Here is a 22670-nt window from a genome sequence, read left to right on the forward strand (position 1 = left end):
ACGTGAGGAAATAGCCCCAAACTAATATCAGATGCAAAAAAATCTCTTGCTTCCAGCACGTTTTCGTTTTCGTTGAAGAGTTCTCGTAAATACATCATTTCTGTTACGGAAATGAAGGAAAAAACTGCAGCTTCCGCTTCTTCTGCTTCGCATATAGCATAAAACTAGTACCTTCATGAACTATTATTTGTAACAGAGAAATGAAAAATCTACATTCATAACGTTTCGGATTCTACTGTAGTGTTATAATATTTCGCATTGCTTTAAATCATATAAATCTATTTATACTATAATAAATTATCCCAATTATCGCATAAAATCTAGATTTTTTTTTGTGATAATTGGGATAAGCGAATTAAGTTTGGAAATGCATTTAAGAAACTACGATGGTAAACAACAAATTTAAATAAAAATCTTTTTCATTATAAAGTAAAAAAATGTATTACGGATATATGAAATGATTTAATGAAGCGTTAAATTAACATTTATTTAAAATATTTAATAAAATTCTGCTGCGTACTTCAATTATTCTTCCTAAAAACAGTTATTTTCGAGATGTAGCATTGAAATGTATAATTTTACTTTAAAACATTTCTTTAAGTATTTTAACTTGAATTAAAGATAGTATATTACTGAAAGAAAAATGAATAGCAGCGGCAGAATTCTGAATATAAAAATCAAGATAATTTAAAATATTTCATTAATTTCATTAGATATCCGAATAAATACGTTATTAGCCACTTTTTTTTATCAATCATATGAAATAGAATTCTTATAACGTTCAATCCCAATTTATAAATTAAAGAACCTTTCTTTGAAATTTATTTTAAATTTTGAAACTTTCGGTACGGTAATTCAAGTTTATTAATTTGAAGTTTTATTTCCGACATGATAAATTCCTAAGAAAGAAGACGTAATGAAATCTTATAACTTTTTTTTTCTGAACCTACTCAACTAGGGAATTGGTCTTCAGAATTCGGTTTCCAACTTCCGCGTGACTAAGTTACTTATGTACTGACGAGCCATCTTTCTTTGCTATTCCAGGAAAGATAAGCTATTACAACTAAACTGCATTTAAAGTCAGTTCTTCTACCTTTGAGTGCATTAATACACGAGCCCCAACAGTAATAATGGCTCTCAATAGATTGAGCTGATTAAGGCCAATCCTACAAGGAATAGTTTTAGCCTTTGAAGAACCATGGGATATTTCTCGAAAATGAAAATCGTTTCTCAAGATGAGAAAGAAGATGCTTCTGGGAACTCTTTTCCCGCGGATATCGGCGAACAAAAAAAAGTACTGACTAAATATCAGTAGCTCTTAGTTTTAGGTATTATTTTTAACTAGGAGATGTGGTCACATAGATAGGCTGTTATCCTGTTAACGATGCCTCGGATATGAATGTCATAGATTAACTAATGTGATTAAAAAAAGTGCTTAAGAAGAGTGTTAAGAGTGCTTAAAATTTTTTTTAAAAAATTCACATATGCAGAGTGCTTAAATTTTTTTTTAAAAAATTACATATACAGAGTGCTTAAATTTTTTTTTAAAAATTCACATATGCAGAGAGCTTAAATTTTTTTTAAAAATTCACATATGTAGAGTGCTTAAAATTTTTTTTTAAAATTCACATAAGCAGAGTGCTTAAAAAAATTTAAAAAATTACCATTTGCAGTTCGTTTTAGATGTAAACGTATAATAACATTAAAAAAAGTTTCATTTTTTTTAGTAATAGATCCTCTCTATTCATAATATTCACGAATACTAAAATTAAAATTAATCAATAAAATCGGATTGAGAAAAATAATGGAAAGGAATCATAAATGGACAAAAAACAATGCGGAATATAAAATTTAAATAAGTGCTAAAAGGAAAACTGACAATAACCTTTAACCTTTTAATAACCTTTAAAGGAAGAATATACTAAATCGGCATAAATATTATTTATTCATGTTTAAGTTTGTTAGTACACCGATAAATCAGTCACTTTAAATATTAAAAAAAATGCTGAGTTGTTTCACGCCAAAATAGAAGTTGGGATTACGCATCCGCAGACCAAAAAAGGGTGGTGATGTTTTTAAACTCCACCCTTAGTGTTACACATGGCAGCAGATGATTATATATATTGATAATAAGCCAAATAAGATGTGGGAAGTCTCAAAAATAAACAGTTTCCATTAATGGATAGAAATAACAACAGATCTTTTGTACTCTACCTCATTTGATCTGGCATTCGAAATACAACGCAAACTAAGTACAATCAGTTTAAAAACGTAAATACCAATTAAGAATATGAAAATGGCATGGGTTAATAAAAATAAAACTTTGAATTCCACATCAATTTCAAGAAATAAATAAAAGAACGAAAAACAATTAACTATGAAAAGGTCTTTAAAATATATATTCTGACATACAATAAACATGAAAGGTCATTAGCTATTGAATAGAAAATATTTCAAAGAACGATACTAAAAAAATGTAATGACCACTACTTTTCTAAGAGAATTGTGCTTTCAGATGAATGAAGTTAGCTATAGATATTTCAACGGCACTTAACTATTCACTTTCATTTATACAACATATTATTTTAATGTGACATGATTTGTAAAAATAAAATTTCTTATTGCTCGTTATTAATGAGGTAGATAATAATCTTAATTTTTGTTGACATAGAAATATGTCAGACACTTCCCATTGTAATAAACTTTCTTAGAATTTCTTGAACAAATATTTTTTCTTTATTATTTAAGTCTTCCCCCTTGTTTACATATCTTACCGGTGCATGCTTTATCTTGAAGATATCTGTTTAACAAGAGATTTTTATATTTGGAAAGTTTCTTTTTTTTATTGTAATCGCTATATTTTCTTTTTCCATTAGTTGACACCAAGATTAAAGGAAGTTTTATAAAGTAGATCCTGTCTTAGTAGGTGTAGAGTCAAACAGAAACAGATTAAATCTACTCCGTTTCTTGTCAGCTACCACCAATTATAAAAAACACAAAAAAGTCTGTTACAAACTATAACTGATCTTATATATCTGTAAAAAAATAAAAACAGTCAATTGTTCGATTAAAATGAGTTAAAAATCCAAACAAATATTCTAATATTTTAATGTGAAATTACATTCATATCAGCTTACTAGTTGCATGCAAAATTTGTATACTAGCTCTAAAAACTACATTTTTACCATGTCATTATTTTAGTGATTTACAGGATTTAAGAATTTTTTTTCAGAATATTGCACTGATGGCGATACGTAATTTTTTGAAGACTTCTAAAAATAATTTAATATTCATAAACTAGACACAATAATAATGCAATATGTGTGAACAATGCAATTATTTTCTTTGCCAAATCTGTTTCGAAACGAACCGCCTTTGAATTGTCAGATTTTGGTAGAAGTATCTACCAAGATCTGACAATGATCAGATGTACCGACCCCGGGAAATAAATCTTTGGAAAGTATCGAATATCAACTTGCATAATTTCTGAAAGAATGATAAACTGCAGTGACATCTACATCTTTTCTTGTGATTTCTAAATATTATACAGTTTGTTAGTTCTGCCCATATTCAAAAAGCTCTTTAGAGGATTTTCGAGAAAAAACAATCGACAACGAGCTATAAACATTGAGTTCCTTCCATATTTTGTTGAGAGCACTTCTTTATTAAAATTTTTAAGAACTCAAGGATTTTGAGCAAAAATATTTTTCAGTTCTCTAATACTTTTTCTCTACTTTTTTTTTGTCCTTTGATAATAACGCCAAAGGCACGTGCTCTGCCTCATTTAATCCCTAAGCTGGTTCAACTATAGATTGTAATCAGTTGTGGTGCCTTGTAGAGAGTTATTAGTCAATATCTTCTATGCAAGATTCATAAATTTATGTCATTATTATTAACAACGGTAAGTTAAATAGTTAAATGATAAATTTTTATAGTTAATGTTTTGTAATATATTTTTTTCATGCCCCATTTTACCGCAATGTAGGAAGTGAGAATAATTTTTAATGATATCGGAACTTTAGTTTCAACTGTATGCAAAATATCTATTAAAAGACTATTTTTCCAATGAATAAGTTGAAATCATTGATCAGTCAATGGTAACATTAGAACAAGTATTTGATTGAGGGCTAAGTTTGACATCAAGAACTGCTTGAACACACTGATAGCCTTGGGAAAAATCAAGTTATTTCGCGATTTGTTTATTGCTATTATGCATAATTATTAACCAGTAGTTATGAATAAAGTATAAAGCAGACTTACTTATAACTTCTGCAGCGTAATGTAAAGAATCAATCTTGGAAAATAAAGTCCAAGATTATTTATCACGATTGTGAACAAGAGTATAAACCGCATTATATATATACACATGGACATTATTTGAAATGTGTTGCTAAAGTTTCATGTGATTATGAAATTATTATTATGTTTCAACAACTATTCAACACATTTCAATCCTATCGTTTAAATTGTATCAATTTTTCCTCTCGACGAATTCCTGGCAAACAAATCCTCAAGTTTCTTAATGTTTTCTTTAACATCTGTTTGTATCAACGATTGCAAAATGTTTTCGTCGAATTTCTAGCAAACACGTTCTCAGGTTTCTAAATGTATTGTCTGGAATCTGTATCAATGATTACAAAATACACGCCAAGAAAGTGAAACAGGTAAATAACAGAATTTTACTCTGAAAGCATCTGCTGCATTCATTAAATATTCATCATGCACAGCTTTACATTGGCAAGAGCAGAATACAGTCAACATAGAAAATAAAATATGAAATAATAATAAAATATAATAAAACGTTTCAAAATGTTCTCGAGTTAATGAGAGAAAGATATAATCAGAAAACGTACACCGACATTTAAAAAATAACCTTAAGTTTTAGTATTTTAAAGTAGTATTTTAAGTTTTAGTAGTGTGGACAGAATTGTCCAACGATACATAAAATTTTCCAAGCGCTCATTTTGTATGTAATTTAAGGAAGACGCATTTCTGATTTGAAAGACATAGTTTGGAAACTCAAAGGACCCTTCACATTGAATTTTAAAAATAATTTCCAAAAGTTATTCTACCAAACAATAAGTGTTAATAGCAGAGAACATATTGAAACAAAGGCGACATTCTATCTCTTGCATACCGATACGTCTGCATTTCTTAAAGATGAGTAGAAATTCCAATGTTAAAACTTTTCATTGAATTGACATGACACGCGTTTATTTGACGAGATTTTTACATGCATAATACAGTAAAAAAAATCGGTGAAATGGAAACTGAAGTAAAAAATAAACCTACCATATAAGATTACTTTGAGTAAAACATTTTTAATTGCTTTGTTTCAGAAAGAAAACTTTTGCGTTTTAATCCAAAACTTCTGTCAAGCTTCTTTTTAAAGATTTTCGCCCTTTTTTTATTATACGAGAAAATTCTTTAGTCCAAATACTTAGTTTATTTATGTCGTAATAATTGCATAGAAGAAATATGATAGAAATAGGTCACTAAAACAGATAAAAGTAAGCAAAGAACGCTCTAAAAGTATTTACTGTCCACATTTTTGAAACAGCTGTCTAAGCGAAATCATTTACTTTATTTTACTGCTTGAAGATTTCGTATTTTCATTTCTGTGAAGAGTAAAGAACAGATCTAGTATTAATAGTATTAACTATCAGTATAATAATCTTACATATTGTTTTTCCTGGCAGAAAATCAATTTAACTTGTTAAATTTTGTTATATATAATATATACTATTTAAAAAATTATCACTTCTTTTAAAAATTTAGATTTAGACGTTATTAATACTAGCATCGAAATTCATTTTCACTGAGGTTAAGTTTCAGAAAATTTTACTTTTTTTCTTAATAAAAGCGGCATATAACCTTCGTTTCAAAAATTTATCTTTTCGTCTGTATGGAATGGAAATCTTGAAAATAAGCTGTCGACATAGGAGTTTTCATGGATAACTCACAGCAGTTTAAAAATTTAGAAATCTATTCCAGCACAACTTCAAAACGGTACGGTAATATATCAAATAATTAAAATAAACCACGCTTTATTTCAATTTTTTTCCAGTATTATTAACTGTGAAGATATTAAATTTGAAATATTTTGAAAATTAAAAATATCATTTTAACAGACAAAATTTTCTCATCACATATTCCCCCCCCCCCACAAATCAACTGATTAAATATTCCTTTATTTCCGTGCAATAGCATTTTCGACTTATTTATTATTCATAACAAATGAACTTTACGCTTGATGTCTTACAAATAATAAGTAACAACATTTCCAGCTTTTAGACTTTAATAAAATTCGCTGCCTGTGAAAAATAAGTCATGTAAATAAATACAACTAGGCGTCAGAAAAATTTTTACATGAAAAATCTATGCACTATTTACATTAGTTTTCAAAAGGATATTTAAAACTGTAAGTAATTGATTGTTGTTGTTAGAGCAATGACTAAAATAAATTCAATTAAAAGGTATGGGTCAATGATTTAATTTTGACTGAAAATTAATTCCAGCTATTACCGCAGTTAAGAACTTCAATTAGAGAAATTTTTTATTGTTATTCAAATAAAGTCATCGTATTAGTGGCAAGAATTCTAATAAGCTGGAAACAAACGGAAATTCTTCGCTTTCTACGCAATATTCCCACAAAATTTTAAAAGGGTTTCGAGACACTATTTCATTTCTTTTCCTTACTTACTTCACTTATATTATGCTGATCAGAAAATGCACTCATTAGAATCCATTTAAAATTCTGTTGCGAGTAAATAAGGAGTTTTTAAGGAGTCAAGAATTCTTCCATGACCAAAGTACGTTTGTTGAATTTTCTGAAGTAACCTAATTATCCACGACCTTCTATTTGATTTTGTTTAAATGAAATTGAAGTAGATGCTCTTAAGAGCACTTTATATATATTAAGGAGCTTAAAAAAATAATATGTATAAAGCAAGAAGTATGTAAAGTAAAAGGAATGCTTAAATATCTGATTACTTAACATATGTAAATACTTGCTACATTTTAATTGATAAATTGCAAGCAGTTATTTTTTTTTTACAAGTAGAAGAGCAAACAAAATAGTATTAATCCGTAAGAATCATAACATTGAATAAAAATACGGAAGACAGTGGTAGAATATTCTTTTTTTCTTCGAATTGCGATAATTTCTTTTAAGAAAAATAATTTGTCTGGAAGATGTTGATTTTAGGAGGCCTTTGAAATTATTTTATTTCGGATCATTAGCGTAAGATATACACATGGGTATTTCATTAAATAAAATTTATTAGTGACATTGAAAAGTAAATTTAAATTTTCATAGTTTTTATTTTGATTTCAAATAAAGTTTAAGCTCTCCTTTTTTTAGAAATGCATTAAAGCATATTTAAGAATTAATTAGCTTTATACAACAGCAATTTTTATTACCAATGAACATGTTCTATAATTTTTTTAAAGCAATGTTTTTTTTTTGACAAAAAATAGCTCCAAAAGATGTGTACACCATATCGATTTCTAATGGAAATTTACCAGAGCTTATATTTAAGCCAATCTGTGTAATTTCTCTATATCTTATTTCTGGGTATAATCTAAGTTTATTAAACCTATAATCACTTGATAAATAACTATTTATTTAAAATAAGTACTTCTAACTTTAAAATAATTTAGCTATTTCAATAAACAAATCACATGAGCAATTGCAATGTTCAGTATAAGTTTCGAAAATAAGCATTCGAACGCAAATTATTAACTATATATTAAAAGGAAATCACTTATTTCGATAATTTGAGAATATTTAAGGATATGAATACAAATGGAATTTTAATTCAGATGCTTCTATTAATAAAAATAGTGCTACTAATAAATGACATGAAATAATCTTTTTCTAAGTTGATAATTTAAATAAAATAATTAAAGTATCCCCATATATTTTTCATTTATAAATAATCTTTCTGAATCAAAATAGGTATTTAAGGTGTGCAAATGGTAAGCTGCCGGTTCAGTGGTTGGTTCTCGCTTACCTGGTGGATAAAATTAAAGTGGGGGGGGGGAAGGAGAGTCTTCCACTTCAAAGATGAATAGTACTTCTGAATTAGGAGTGGGCAGATGAATTGTTCGAAATGTTGGTTATTATGCATTCGCAACAGTTCACGATGCTGGTTTTTGTGGCTACTCTTTTATTCAGATTACATCGGTTACTTTAGCAGGGTGGAGGCATATCTTATGATTACACTCCTGGTTTACTTACTAATTGTTTATATAAAACATAATATGTTTCAGAAATATTTTGTTTACTGGAAATATTACGATTTTCCATTCACTTCTTGATGTGCTAGAACCCTTAAATTTTGCCCATTTGTGTGCTTATTTCAATAATAACTTAATGATTAGTAAATAGGATTATATAATTAAATCTTGGTTCCATATAAGTGGCGTCATTTGATAATGAATTTATGAAAAACAAATTGGTTTCAAGATTTTATGGACTTGAAAGATCAAATAGTAGAAAATAATCCAGAAAAATAATTTCTACTTTTTAGCACATTAATAGTGTGTGGTTTGTAGAGACAGTTTTTCTTTTTATTAATTTTCATCTTCACTTTTCTTTTTACCATATTTAACACCGAACTTGCACCAAACCAATAAAAGAGAAATCCACAAGATCACACACAGAAAAAAAAATATTCGCTGCATTTATCTTTTTATATAACATGATATGATATAAAACTCGCCGAGGTTTTCTTTGTCCCTCTTTATTGAAGTAGATTTATGATAACAATATCGAAAGAAGAATTGAATGTCTAAAATCTTAAATGTTGTTTCATGTGCCATAAAAATTTGAAAATGATTACATTAAAAATTTGAAGGAAAAGTAAGAGAAAATATGTTTGTTTTTATTTTATGCACGTTTTGTGCTCCGTTATTAAACTACACGAATCAAGGAGTTATTACTTGAAAAGATCGATATAATCAACCCACATTCCGCATTGAACTATGCTTTTTAACATTCTGCCCTTTTAAATGTTATTTTTATTTCAACTAAAAACTAATTGTGTTCATGAGAGAAAAAAAACCGACTTCAACTCCCAGGTAGTTATTAATATAATGCAATTAAAAAGTTCACTTTTATCTGATAAAAGCAATTTTTTATACAACTTTAAAAGGGCAGATTCTGAAACTGCATTATGGGGAAAATATTCTCTGGCATTGCATTTTTTTTAGTTATTATTTTTCCTTTTTACGATATGATATTCGAAAGAACTTATATAAAAAAAATTACTTCGTTAAAAATAATGTGAAATAATGTTTGTAAAATATTTTTTGACGAAATTTATATGCGAGATTCTACTTATTTTATATCGCACAAAACTGTAATACTTAGAAATATCTTACGAATACCATGTTTACAAAGGAGATATAAAACATTTCCATTTACACTGTCCAATCTTGTATTTCTAACCCAGATGGATGATTTTTCTATAGACATCACTGTGAATCGAAATTTTAATCTGAAAAGAGTCAAGACGTTTCTTATTATTCTGATGCTATTTTTGGATACATATGTTCAAAGCTTATGTTGTATTAGCAACAAAAAAATAACATTAAAAGTTTCAAAACTCAGCAGAATAAGAAATATGATGCGCCAGAAATAAAGAAATGCTGTTGAAAATTTTAAGCTAGTCTTTAATCTCTTGAAGCTACAATTTCAACGTTGAAATATATTTTTTCCCTCAAAGACACCAAGAGCTGATTTAAACTTACTACTTTTATCACTAGGTTACTAATAAAAAAAATTTAAAACTGCGAAAAAAGGATATAAATTAAATTGCCTTCTGTTATAAACTAGTCTGGAAAGAAGTCAAATGTAATTCCTTATATTAAGAAGTAAAGATCACTAAACTTATTAAAAATAAAGAGGACCATTTTAAGCTCGACAAAGTAAATTTCTCAGTTTAAACTTTCAGATTTCGTCAAATATTTGACAAAGAATAAAACCGAAAATCAAAGTTCTTGCTCTATTAAACTAAGAAAAAAAATCCAATTCTGATTTAACTATTAAAAACTTTTTTTCAAGTTTTCGAAAGATTATTTTATTACTGACTTTACATTACATTCACAGGATGAATGGCCACAAATGCCCTGCTTTCAAAGCTTTAGTGTACAACAGGTAGTTCCAGCATTTTTTGAAAGATGCGTACAGGGTGGTAATAATTTAAGTGATCTTACACAGGCTTATGTAAATATCGTTTGTTTAATGTTATTTGGACTATGAAGAAAAGAAAAAGTCCACAAAAAAAATCAAATTTCGACAACTAGGTGAAAAGGAGCTCAAAGTAAAAAACTCAAATTTGAAACACGAAGCTTTATTTGTTAAATCGAATTCTACTAGCGTCAATCACGTGTTAAAAATGTACTATAGTGTATTCAATAGTAGCGTAAAGTTCTTTTTGAGGACTTGAAGAAACATGGCAAGTCATTCTTGCTTTCATTTCAGGCAAGATCAGTAAGCTTTCTCCACAGATATGATCTTTCAAGATTACCTACAAACAGAAATCACTGGGATTCAAGTCTGAAGATCGAGAAGTTCAAGTAATCAGAAAATGTCACAGAATTACTCGATCATATCCAAAATGGACATAAAATAGTTTCTTCTCTTGTCAAACAAAATTGAGTGTTGCACCATCATGCATGAAGACAGTAGTCCTTAAACAATCACGTTATTGTTACAGTAATAGCTTGCTAAGCAGTAGCGGGCACCCGTGACCCTTCAGGCCATGGTGGAGTGTCCTTCTCAAAGACAGGGCCAAGAATGAAATCGGCAATTAAAAGATACCATGTAAAAATGTAATTAGAATATTCAGGCTGATCATGCATAATGTTAGAAGGGTATGGCCCATATGTTCTGAGTATTTATTGCTCCATCTAGAGTAAAATGAGCCTCATCTGGCCATAAAATGTTCCTAGGCCATGCTATTCTCTTCAGAACCCGGAAAACAAAATGTATTGTTTCGGGTCTTCAGGGTACAGCTTTTGCAGTTTTTCTGGATCTCGTGTGGATGCCAATTTTAAATGAATAGCAAAACCAACCAATAATCCAAGGGAGAGACAAATAATGTAGCATATTCAAGCACTTTTTTGAGAATATTGGGAACCGGACGTTCTTTCAAACGCAGCAATAATGACTGCTTCCACACTTTCATTTAAAATCCATTTCCATCTTCTTCCAAAAAACACACACAGCTACCTAGTGTCTTCAAATTAAGTAATCATATCTTTCAACTCATTCTTCTACAATTGCTTTTTTTTTTTTGCAATACTTCCAAACTGCAATATTCTTGCAGTGTAGCTTAATTTGCAGTTCTGTTAATACAGCTTGACCAGTAGAATTTGATCATTTTTTTTCGAAAGGCCTGGTGAAGAATGATTTTACGGTACTTACTACTGGCATTTTTAAACGTTCCTAATGTAGATGATGATTTTTGTTTATTAAATAAAAAACCATCTGGTGGTAAAAATTTTAAATTGTTTTTTGTAGTTTTCTTTTCCCATGGCCCAAATAAAACATAAGCTCTTTCGACAAAGTACGTCAGTCATAATTGATTCTACATACATCTAAGTAGGGTCACTTTAATTATAGCCACTCTATACTTCAGGAGATATATATATACTATTATCAATTTTGAGTCGCAGATATTCAGTATGATTTTTTTATTACACGGTATGCATCAAGTCTGCAATACAAATCTCGACAAGCCGTTTATAATAGGTTTCTGTCAATATCGGCGATCGAGTTATGCTAAATCAGATGTTTTGCTTGGGTGTCCATTGAGTTTAAATGAGTTATTTTAGATAACTAATTTTAGTTCTATATACCAATTTTTCCCTACTTTCTTGTTTAAGCAAGAGACTGTGATTGATGTCCAACTCGGTACTCACACAACCCTCCATAAATTAATAAAAAATAAATCAAGAACCATTAGGCGTTTTTGTTGATTTTTAATATAGATTGCGAAAATGCTTTTTAAAAACCGTAATTACAGTTTTTGATTATATTCTAAGAAATTCATGCTCATAATTTAATAAAAACTTTTTTTGTGTTATCAGTAGGCGAAACATTTATAGAAGTTTGCAAAAATAATTTATAACTTTCATTTTCGATGCAAAAACTTGCAAAAATAAAAACATCACAAATAAGTCCATAGCCAATAATTACATCAGTCGAGGTTGCATGCAATGTATCTTATTTTTACCAAGTCAAAATCACTGATTGCAGCATGTGATGTAATTATTTTCACACCTGTGTATTTTTTATTGAAATGAAATCTGCTTTGTGAACTCTAGTAATACTCTAAATTTTATAATTTCGTAATGGTTGTTTTATTTATTTTAAAAGGCACTAACACAATTATTTAATACAATACCTAAAAGAACTATTTTAATTCTTTATTTTGCTTTCTGATCTTCAATGTCTAACGATGCACCAGAAAATCGCTTACAAACATGAACTTAAACCAAAATCGGAGTAATTTTAAATGAGAAAAATGGAGGAAGCTAAACCATTATTCTTTTATGATGTAATATTTCATTTTCTGAACTCACATCATTCAAAATTATATAAAGTATATAGAAACACTCTGTTGAAAATGTTTGTTAAAATATAACAAGAATCCATTTCTTGACACTCTAACAGAGCTCAAACTAAAAGTCGTAAAAATACGAATGCTTTCAAAAATCGCACACTTCGCTAGAATTTTTTGGTAATAAAAAAGTACTCATTCGATAATACATAATTCATGATTTTGGAGCAAGAAAGATACTGAGATTTTGGACATCAGAGAGTACCGAAAACAGGATGTTCCCCTCAAAGAAATCTCAGGATGTTTGCTTCTCTAAAGCGCGGATGTGACAAGAGGGATGAACAGAGAATGTGTTGTATGCATAAAGAAAACTTATCACGCTCTCAAGGGAAAGCAAGCCTTTATGTTACAGCAAAGCTTTAAGCCAAGGTGTATAAAGAACATTTAAAATTGTGAAAGCTTTCAGAGTTTTGTTTGCACCCCCTGGCGTATTTCAAACAAGAAAATAGGTTTTCTGTGGACTTAGTCTTTCATCGGGAGCCTGCAAGAGAAATTAACTGGCAAATCAAATTCGAGAATCATACCGTTTCAAAAGGAATATCTGGGTTTTAAAGCTATGTAACATTTATTAACTTTGAATTACATTGATAAATGATACATGAAATAAAAAAAACAATTGCAACATTTTTTCTTATAGATGTTTACTATGATTAACATTCTTCTTACGACAAATATCAAGAAGATAAATGAGTCGTCTAATGCATTGATCACCATGACTGATGTAACAGCAACTTGGTGAAGCTTGGTCTACAACTTGGCAAACAAAGCCAATTGATAACGAAGGCATAGACTCACGATGTCTTATAAGCTTAATAACTTCAAGCATAAGTTAAGCATAAAAGAATAAACACTCTTGGTTGCACACTCTTGGCCATACCGTACTCTACAAAACCTTCAATTTGTTCAAACAGTTAATACTATCTGCAGATGTTATCACTTGAAGGGTCACAATTGAAATGTCTATGAACACCAAATTTAATATACTTACAGAATCACACTTTTCAAAGTGCAAAACATAGACGGTTTTTTATTTCGGAACAACCACGTTTGACAGCAACGATTTCATGTAGAAGGTAGAAGAAATACTTTATGATTATGCGAGCAACTAAATCTCACATGACTTATCTTTGTATATAATATCATTACTGTTTACTTTATCTAAGATGTAAGCAATTAAAACCCTGATATTCATTTTGAAACACATAATACAGTTTCTACCAAATGACTTATCTCATTCAGATTAACATCCAATTTTGAAGTTATTCGAGATTATTATGGGACAGACCTAATATCGAATTTTGTCAAATGAACATCAATTGATCTTTAACAGATTTTTCCATTTAATAAATGTGCTAAAACTGTACAATTAATAACTAGGCAATAATATATATTTAAAAAGATGACCAACTTGTAATAATACTTTCAATCCCGATTTCTTCATATAATTAGTTTTGTTCTGTTTGTGGTGATAGAATATTACCATGTATGAAACAAACAATAACATGTTAAAAAAACCTGTAACATTAGATTTTCGGAGGAAATTCTACATTTATTATTTTTTTGATAATTACAAAACTGTACATTTCAAAATAAGAACAGAAAATATATAAGAGCTTTAAAAAATTTTTCCATTATGCTTAGAATAAAGATTGATAAGTATGAAATTATTTTCTATCTAATAATTATTATCAGGGTTATCTTATTCAAATAAAAAAATTTTAAGTAAGCAAGGACAAATTATTGGTTTTCATTGGGTGATTTTAAACCTATTCAATTGATTCCTCTCTCCCCCCCCCCTCCTTTTTTATTAGTGTGGTTTTATTGGATTTTCAAACTCTACTTACCACTTTAAATTGATTGAAAGTTTCTTTAAAAAGGATCGAAGAACTATCGCATACTCGCCATTCTTCATTTTGATTTTATCATCCATCGTAAGATGAATAAATTAGAATAAATCAAGCATATATGCCATCAATCTACTTCGGTACTTCACGAAAAAAAAGGAATGATGGTTCGATTAAAATTGATTTATTTGAATTAATGTTAAAATTATACATTCTGAAAGGATAAATTTCCTGACTTATTCATTACTAAAAGAGTAAATTTTTAATTGATGTTGATATTGAATTAAAAGGGAAAAATTAGGAAAGGATAAACTGCAAGCTATTTATGCAGTAATTGTTAGAAAAATTGTCAAATAAAATATTATTGTTTTTGCTATACCCACTCATGAAGAAACATGTTTTTGATACATTTTGACAAATGAATATTTTTTTAGCTCTCCAAATGTTTTTATATCCTTTCAGAATAAAATGATTAAACCATTATTAATCAGAATAATCATTATTATAATAATGATAAACACACCTGAAAAATTTTTTTAAGCATTTGTTTTGGCATGAATGTATTAAATATCTTGATAACCTTAACGCATTGAACGGTTAACTTCTGAAACAATTTATGAAACGGACTGGTATAATAGTTAGCAAAAGCTATAATAATAAAATATGTGTGTTTTTCTTGTAAAGAAAACGTGGATTTTTTTTATACGTTTCGACAAATTAACTTTTGTTTGATTCGAAAATTGTTTTGATATTCTTTTAGAATGAAGTAAATGTAAGTAATAATTATTAATCAAAAATAATTATTACAAATTTGCTTTTTCTAAAAAAAAGGTCTAACCGCTTTTTCTCAGGATTATGAAGTGCTTTAAACACACTCTTATTAATGTTTCAAACAGACAATTTTGTAAATAATTCATAAGATAATTTTTTGTCAACTTATTCATACGTTTCAGTTTTTAAAAATAATCCATTATTCTTTAAGAGTTCTATTTGATACTAATATGAACAAAATTTAGAGAATTCAAATAAAAAGTCTTTGTTAACATGAAATTACAATTCCTGATTTTTATATAGCAAGGAGCACCACCAGAATTTTCTTCATAGAAAAACCTTTAGCGACTAAAAATAAACAATTAAAATTTTTTGAGCCATAAATAATTTGTTCAGACTTAAATTAGAAACATACAGGGTGTTCCAGAATTATCTTTACAACTTCAAAAATTCATAACTTCTAAAATAAACAAGATATTTATATTCTGTATTTTGCATGTATTACTGCAACTAATAAAGTTTTTTTTCAATAGGCTGAACAGTTATAAGTGAAGATGTGGACACCAGAACAGAAAGCTCAATGCGTGTCATGGTTCATAGAGACGAAATCAGATACACAGGTTCAACAGAACTTCAGGACAAAATTCCAAAGAGATCCACCAGCCAGACCCTCCATCCGTGCATGGCACACAAGCTTCATGATCAGTATTGCATAAAAGTGGAGCCGGACGACCCAGCACAAGTCCAGAAAATGTGGAGCGAATACGGCAAACATTCCAGCACAATCCGAAAACTTCAATTCGTCAGGCTTCAAGGCAACTCCAAATGGCTACAACCACAATCCACAGAGTTCTTCATAAACAGTTGCGTCTGTATGCCTATAAGGTACAGTTGCTGCACGCACTGTTACCAACAGATCGACCAAAACGTCTGGAATTTGCCGTAGACATGTTACAACGTATTCAGCATGATGAAGATTTCTTGAAAAAGGTGTGTTTCTGTGATGAGGCCACGTTCCATGTGTCTGGTACAATAAACAGCCACAACGTACGAATTTGGGGTTCTGAAACCCCACATGCAGTAGTCGAGCTTCAACGAGACAGCCCAAAGGTTAATGTGTGGTGTGGGCTTATGCACAACAAAATCATTGGTCCTTTCTTCTTCATAGAAACCACAGTTACTGGCTGCGTGTACCTGGATATGCTTCAAAACTTTGCTCTTCCTCAGTTGGAAGAATTACAGCCGATTGTTTACTTCCAACAGGATGGTGCACCACCATACTGGTTGACAACAGTTCGGGAACACCTCAACGAAACTTTTCCCAACCGATGGATTGGACGGGGTGGCCCAATTCCATGGCCACCAAGGTCTCCTGACATAACACCTCTCGACTTCTTCTTGTGGGGTTATTTAAAGGACATTGTTTACCGGACACCGGTTAATGACATTGATGACTTGAAACGCCGCATTACACAAGCTTTTAGTACAATCAGGCGACATGTTACAGCGTACCTGGCTTGAAATTGATTACAGACTGGAAGTGCTTAGGGCCACCAATGGTGCGCATGTTGAAGTGTACTAAAAAAACTTTATTAGTTGCAGTAATACATGCAAAAGACAGAATATAAATATCTTGTTTATTTTCAAAGTTATGAATTTTTGAAGTTGTATAGATAATTCTGGAACACCGTGTATTTTGCTTTAAGGAAGAAAACTTTTAATGCATTTTAATGATCAATCGTTTTCATAAAATTTTAATATATAACATTAATTTGATTAATTGTAATATAATTACTAAAGTATTAAATTGAGATTACAATAATAATGCTTTGAATATAATTCTGATTCATTAACTTTTTCTTGCATGAATATATAGAAGTGACAAATTTAGGAAATAAAATTCCTTCTTAGTGTGAGTTTAGTTTAGTTTAGTTATATTAACGTCCCGTTGTAAAGCAACACTAGGGCTATTTTGGGACGGACCTCGTAATTTTGAACCGCGGTCAGATGACGTGGACGACACCTGAGCTGGCACCCCCCTCTCCACACCACACCAGCGGGAGGACGTTTGGCATGACGGATTTAACGTGCAACAGACCCCCTTACACGACGGCTCTTCAGTGGAATCGGGTCTCGAACCTGAAACCCTACGGCTCACAAGCCGAGACCTTCCCACCAGGCCACCGCGGCCCCTTCTTAGTGTGAATCTTCCTTTTAAAAAATGGCTCTTTAATTTTATGTTCAATACAATATTAGCTATAGATGAATGCATTTTAATTATTTTAATGATCAATTGTTTTCATAAAATTTTAATATATAACATTAATTTGATTAACTGTAATATAATTACTAAAGTATTAAATTGAGATTACAATAATATTACTTTGAATATAATTCTGATTCATTAACTTTTTCTTGCATGAATATACAGAAGTGGGAAATTTAAGAAACAAAATTCATTCTTAGTATTAATCTTCCTTTTAAAAAATGGCTCTTTAATTTTATGTTCAATACAATATTAGCTATAGATGAATGCATTTTAATTATTTTAATGATCAATTGTTTTCATAAAATTTTAATATATAACATTAATTTGATTAACTGTAATATAATTACTAAAGTATTAAATTGAGATTACAATAATATTACTTTGAATATAATTCTGATTCATTAACTTTTTCTTGCATGAATATACAGAAGTGGGAAATTTAAGAAACAAAATTCATTCTTAGTATTAATCTTCCTTTTAAAAAATGGCACTTTAATTTTATGTTCAATACAATATTAGCAATAGATGCATTAATTCTGCCAGCAAGGGATAACTAGGCGAGGTTTCATTTGAAATGGTTAGCTTGCCTAATCAAGGAACAGTCTAACATAACAGATGGAGAAATACGCCTAGATATTTAGTAAATATTGTTTCAACATCATGGTTCTCGTGCGAAGTCAATAGGTATACACAGTGTGTGAATGCATATTAGCCATTTCCCCGCATATATCATCATATTCATTAGCTAACATTCTAGTGCCTGCAACTTGATTATTCTAGTCACTCAATCATATTTATAACATCTGCAGGTGTGGATTAAATGCTAAGCTCACTAGAGTACCATCGGGAGCCCAGTATGTCAATAAGCACGGATAGCAGAAAAACTTCAGGTCAAGTTTTTTTTTTCCTTGCGTATATTAAATGCTTCGGTAATTTTATCATCTTCAGATAATAGATACATTGCTTCTGTGTGCTAAAAGATGATTCAGAGTTTGTGAAATGAAACATTTTTACTCGTTTTTATCTTTTAAGCAAAGAAAATCAAATTTATTTCATCTTTATTTTTGAAGTATAAAATTCAAGTAAACTTCAGTGAAGTATCCATTGAATTTTTTTTTTATTCATGTGCATTTGTTTTTGTTTCAAATTTCGCATTTCATACTTATGAAAACTGAAAGTACCTTTAGTTGACGGCGTGGAAGTTTTTAAAGTCCGGTATAAAATAGATTATAAATCTTTTCTATTTAAACTCTAATATATCCTTCAGGTAAATGACTGGATTTATTGTTATAAAGTAGATAAAAAAAGAGTTTTTAGCCTTTACGTTCTTTTGAAGAAATATGTTTTATTTCAGGATGAAAACTACCCACTGTTTTAATTCATAAGAGATGTTTTTTTCGCTAAATAAGTTTTGTATGAAAAAATATCCCAAAGTAAATATAAGATTTAAGGTAAATAAGAACCAGTGTACAACCGAATACTCTAAATACTGCAACTTCTTCAACAAACATTATGGAATTAATCCTAGTGGCGAGACTTTTTTTTAAAATAATTTTTTCGCGTATTTTTTCAGATGGTTAAATAACGCAGAAACTATTTTAAAAAACTGTTCGCTTCTGAATTACTTCCAAGTAATCTATTTAGAATACATATAAATGAATAAGGAGTCTATTGAAAACATCGTTTTAAAAAATACATAACAATGAAAAAGGGCAAGGCAATTTATTAACTATATTTGTGATAAATATATAGATTACCAATAACCCATAAAACACAGCCGGAAAAATCCAAATGCATATAATTTAAGTTTATATGGGATATTTCTTGTATCGATCTGCTAACTCTTGTTTTCAGATACGTATTGCCGAATAGTGATACTAATATCGATTTTTTGGTTTTGCTCCGACCGAAGAACATAAATCATCACATTTTAGAGCGAAATGTATAATATATTTTTAAAGAATTCGGAGCAGACATTATATTTTGAGAAAGAAAAGGCTTCGATAATAAGGAATGTACACTTTCAACATATGGATAATATTCTGGGATGAAACTTCATTTTACTGAATAAATCTAGCTATTAACTCAATGTGTAATGAATGTACAATGTTCCCTTCATATATTTATCAACAAATATAAAACACCCCTCCCCCCCCCAAAATGGTAACTTATTGCAGTCAAAAAATTATATTATACTACTAAAACATATTTATTCGTGTTTCTATTAAAAATGATCATATTTGAATAAAATAAATTAAGGGAACTGAATAAATATTGTTCCAGATTATAAAAAAAGCGAATGAATGAATTTGCGGAAAAATACTGAAAGAGGATTGAATAAAATGTCTGAAAAATCTTTATTCAGAACAGTGTTTTCAAAGAATAAATCAACCAGAAAATTATGGCAAACAATTGAATACACATTTTTTGGAATGGTCTTCAAAGTTATCGCATATAACATGTCAATTTCACAGTAAATGTTTGGAAAAAAGAATAACATGTAGCTTCTATGCATCGTTGATTTTCTATGACTCTATGCATCAGAAATGAAAGCAGAGTGTGGTTTTCTTTTGTAAATAGTAATTATTTGTAAATGACACAAGCCTTCTTCATATTTTTATTAGCTTTTCTGACAAAAAACTTTTTTAAAAGTATGAATATTACAAAGATTATGTTGAAAGTTTTAAATTATTTTATATCGATGACCATGCCAAAAGAAATATTTGAAAAATAAAATTACCATCTGCAGCAAAAATAAATAAATAAAGCGTTTACTTTTTTATAGTTTTTGTTAATAAAAGAGAACAATAATACAATAATGCAATGATTGAATTTTTTTAATTTATTTATAATTTTTATTGTTATTCGTTGTTAGAAATTCGTTGTTAAAATAAAACATGAATGATTATGATTTTTCTAACAACCTTTCGATGAAGAAAGACTAGTTAAGTAGTGTGATAACATGGTTTTTATTACAGCAAAAAAAAAAAAAAAAAAAAAAACGGAAAAATGATGTCGCTGGAAATGATTGCAGAATTTCTCAAAGGAATCTCGGAAAGGATTAATAAGATTTTTTTTTATCTTCATAGCTTATAATCATTTCGAGTAATTAGATATCTCTTGTTATACGAAAAGATAAAGGAAGCTTTCTTTGGTCGAAATGGAAAAATTATAAGGAGATGTATACATTTCATTTCAATAACTAATCTAAAATGAGAAAAAGAAATTAAGTAGAGAATGAAAACAAACAAATATCTATATTCTGTTTACTCAAACCGTTAACTATATATTAATTGCTAATTAATAATAATTTACTCTCCCCTGTTGAAAGCATTCAGAGATGATTCATTTACAAAACTGATATATTCATTTATTAAAGCATTTGTTGTGAGATTACACAGAAAAAATAATTCCTTTCTAAATTATTAAAATAATTTTTAAAGATTTGCATATGCATTTCAGTTTTTTTTTACTTGATCTCATATGATCCAAGGATTTTAAATATTTTTTTTCTCTTTATTGCATGCAAACACTTGGAAATCTTTTGTTATTATTCAAGACATTAGTCATTCTGAAAAATTCAGTTTTTTTTAACTTTAAGTAAATAGAAAGCAAAAACAAAATTTTCGATTTCATAATTTTTTGTGGAATTGTTTATGGTGTTAAATTCATTTTTGAACATCTGGCAATTCTGAAAAGATATTAAAATTTTCAAAATAATATTTAAAAAAATCAAAATCAAATTAATAGAATTTTAAATCATTTTATTAAAAAATAAAATATAAATTTCCGATTTTTTTTCCCCTTAGAATCGATATATATTTAAAAAGGTTAAAAATATTAATAAAATCTTGGGTTATAGCCCATTATTTTGGTTTCATAGAAAATGACGAATAAGCAAACGACATTATAAATCTATACTTATAATAAAGCTCAATGTGTGTGTGTGTGTGTGTTGGCGCTCTACAGGCCAGGTCATTTGACATACAGCTATCAAATTTGGTACATGTATACCTTAGAGGTCGGGAATGTGCACCTGGGGTCCCTTTTTTTGAAATTTTAATTAGAATTTTAATTATTAATTAAAAACTAACTTTCCCGCCAAAAAAATCTTCCATTTTCCCCACCGCCAACTTTTTCGCCAAAAAAATCTTCCATTTTCTCCATCGCCAAATGAGTAAGGCTTCCGTTTCTTTTTTCTCCCAACAGTAATGAGGCTAGGGTTAATATTTTTCGGCGGATTGTTTTAAACGATTCTGTTTATTTTCTTAATGTTTTATGCATTTAAAATTAAACATTGTTAATTAATCCATGTTTCAGATTCATTCTGAAGTACTTTTGAATTAAAATAACACAGAATAAAGGAAATTAATAATGTATAATCTGCATAGCGTTACCCCAACTGGCGTAGAAAAATTCACGCATTTGCGTTACCGTAAAAGGCGAAGAAAATTCACGCATGCGCTTTGTATTCTGATTGTTGGCATGGCAACCATTATCAACAGACGATTTAAATTACTTTTAGGTTAGTTGTATGCTTTTTTAATTAAATTGTATTTATGTTAGTTATATATATTTTTTGTATATGCTTATAGTTTTAATTACATCGTTTTTTAAGTAGTTTTTTTTTAAACCTGTTTTCGACCGATTATTTTAAACGATTCATTTTATTTTCTTATTGTTTGATGCATTTAAAATTAAACATTGTTAATGAATCGATCTGTTCATGATGAATCTGGGAAAATTTTGTTGACAAATTCTTGAAATATTACATAAATTAAGAAAGATATTCTTTAGTGCCCATAAAGTTTAAACGCTCAGTGACTCTATTATCAGTAATAATATTATTAAAAAAATGCTTTGTTTCAGTAAAAAATATCATTATATTAATTACAGATTAATCATTTACACTTTAATTTAAAGCATAAATTCTACGAGGGGTAACAGAAAATTAGAGAGATACATATCACGTTATGACAAGGCCTTTATAATATTATGAGTGAATTATATGACTATCAAAATTTGAAGTTTTAAAATATTTTGTGAAGAATCTATTAAAGTTGGAATTGCGTAAAATATTTAATGGTACGATCGGAGTTTAACCCCCTGCTTGCGCAATTTTTAAAAATCGCCAACAATGGCCTTGCGAAATGT

General features: G+C 29.1%; 2 protein-coding genes across 3 annotated transcripts in view; one reads left to right on the top strand and one right to left on the bottom strand.

Annotated features, from left to right (window-relative positions):
* The window catches only part of LOC129961018 (zinc transporter ZIP3-like), a 210706-nt gene that overhangs the window by 138131 nt on the left and 49905 nt on the right, over positions 1-22670 (bottom strand). The gene's annotated exons all lie outside the window — the stretch shown is intronic.
* Positions 16196-16768, top strand: LOC129959706 (uncharacterized). Its single transcript, XM_056072595.1, has one exon. The coding sequence runs from the start codon at positions 16196-16198 to the stop codon at positions 16766-16768; it is 573 nt and encodes a 190-aa protein (XP_055928570.1).

The sequence above is a fragment of the Argiope bruennichi genome, chromosome X2, assembly GCF_947563725.1.
Source record: "Argiope bruennichi chromosome X2, qqArgBrue1.1, whole genome shotgun sequence".
NCBI classification, from domain to species: domain Eukaryota; kingdom Metazoa; phylum Arthropoda; class Arachnida; order Araneae; family Araneidae; genus Argiope; species Argiope bruennichi.